Here is a 1,522-nt window from a genome sequence, read left to right on the forward strand (position 1 = left end):
CTGAGAACCTGAAGTACTCAGAAGGCATTGCTTAAAATTCTAGATGAAAAGCTGGGGGTTTTCCTCTCAGGACAGTGACACATTTGCATTTTTCCAGTATTCAATGGAGGAAAAATATGCCACATATGAGAATTGTAATGCTGCCATTTTACCTGAGTCAACAATGCATTCCCTTGTCTTTTTTTCTGATTTCAGGAGCACCAATCCAATGATTAGGGGAGGAAATACTACAGAGATCACCTCTTTCATCTCCGTGGGATTCTCAGATTTTCCCAGAATCATAGCAATGCTCTTTGTTGTATTCCTGTTGATCTATATGACAACCCTGACTTGGAATATGTGCCTCATCATCTTAATAAGAATATATGCCCACCTCCACACACCCATGTACTTCTTCCTTAGTAATCTGTCCTTCATTGATATTTGCTATGTGAGCGCCACAGCTTCCAAGATGCTCTATAACTTCTTCCAGAATCAAAAAATTATCACCTATGTGGGCTGTTTGGTTCAGAGTTTGGTTTTTTTGACCATGGGACTGAGTGAATCTTGTCTCATGACAGTCATGGCTTATGATCTATATGCTGCCATTTGTAACCCACTCCTCTATTCATCAATCATGTCACCCACTCTCTGTGGTCAGATGGTGCTGGGGTCCTATATGGCTGGACTCTCTGGTTCTCTGTCCCAAGTGTGTGCCATGCTTCAGCTCCACTTCTGTGGGCCTAATGTCATCCACCACTTCTTCTGTGACATGCCCCAACTGTTAGTTCTTTCCTGCACTGACACATTCTTCTTACAACTTTTAACTATTGTATTAACTATGATCTTTGGGATAGTAAATGCCCTGGTTATCATGATATCCTATGTCTATATTGTCATCTCCATCATGAAGATCACTTCAGCTAAAGGCAGGTCCAAGGCTTTCAACACCTGTGCTTCTCACTTGACAGCAGTTAGTCTCTTTTACACCGCAAGTGTCTTTGTTTATTTAAGTTCTAGCACTGGAAGTTCTTCCAGCTTTGACAGATTTGCATCAGTCTTCTACACTATGGTGATTCCTATGGTGAACCCTTTGGTATACAGTCTGAGGAACAAAGAAATCAAAGAAACTTTGAAGAGGTTGCAAAAGAGGAGAAGGTATTGCTGAGGTCACAAATTCTGCGATATCTGGCATAGCTGTTGTGTTGGAATCCTCATACACTGTAATATCCTACACAATAAGATTCAAATGGAATGTAACAAAAATCACACTGCCTTTTGATTAAAAAGTTTTTATTTGATAAAGATAATATGCCAAAATGTACTAACAGCTGAATCAAACCACAAAAACACAACATTTTTTTTGTTAGCCATCATTTTTTATTACTCAATGAATTTACTACATTTATAGTTGTATAGTGATCATCACAATCCAATTTTATAGGATTTCAATCCCACAATATTTTTAAGTCATGGAGCATCATTATTTTCTTTTTTTAAATTTTTTTATTACTCAAATGAATTTATCACATCTGTAGTTGTA

General features: G+C 37.9%; 1 protein-coding gene across 1 annotated transcript; it reads left to right on the forward strand.

Annotated features, from left to right (window-relative positions):
- The first annotated feature begins 208 nt into the window (after positions 1–208).
- On the forward strand, positions 209–1,147 carry LOC110258910 (olfactory receptor 5AN1-like). Its single transcript, XM_021082170.1, has one exon. It carries the CDS (start codon positions 209–211, stop codon positions 1,145–1,147), a length of 939 nt encoding a protein of 312 aa, XP_020937829.1.
- The last annotated feature ends 375 nt before the right edge of the window (positions 1,148–1,522 follow it).

Source organism: Sus scrofa, unplaced genomic scaffold (assembly GCF_000003025.6).
Source record: "Sus scrofa isolate TJ Tabasco breed Duroc unplaced genomic scaffold, Sscrofa11.1 Contig55, whole genome shotgun sequence".
Taxonomy (NCBI): domain Eukaryota; kingdom Metazoa; phylum Chordata; class Mammalia; order Artiodactyla; family Suidae; genus Sus; species Sus scrofa.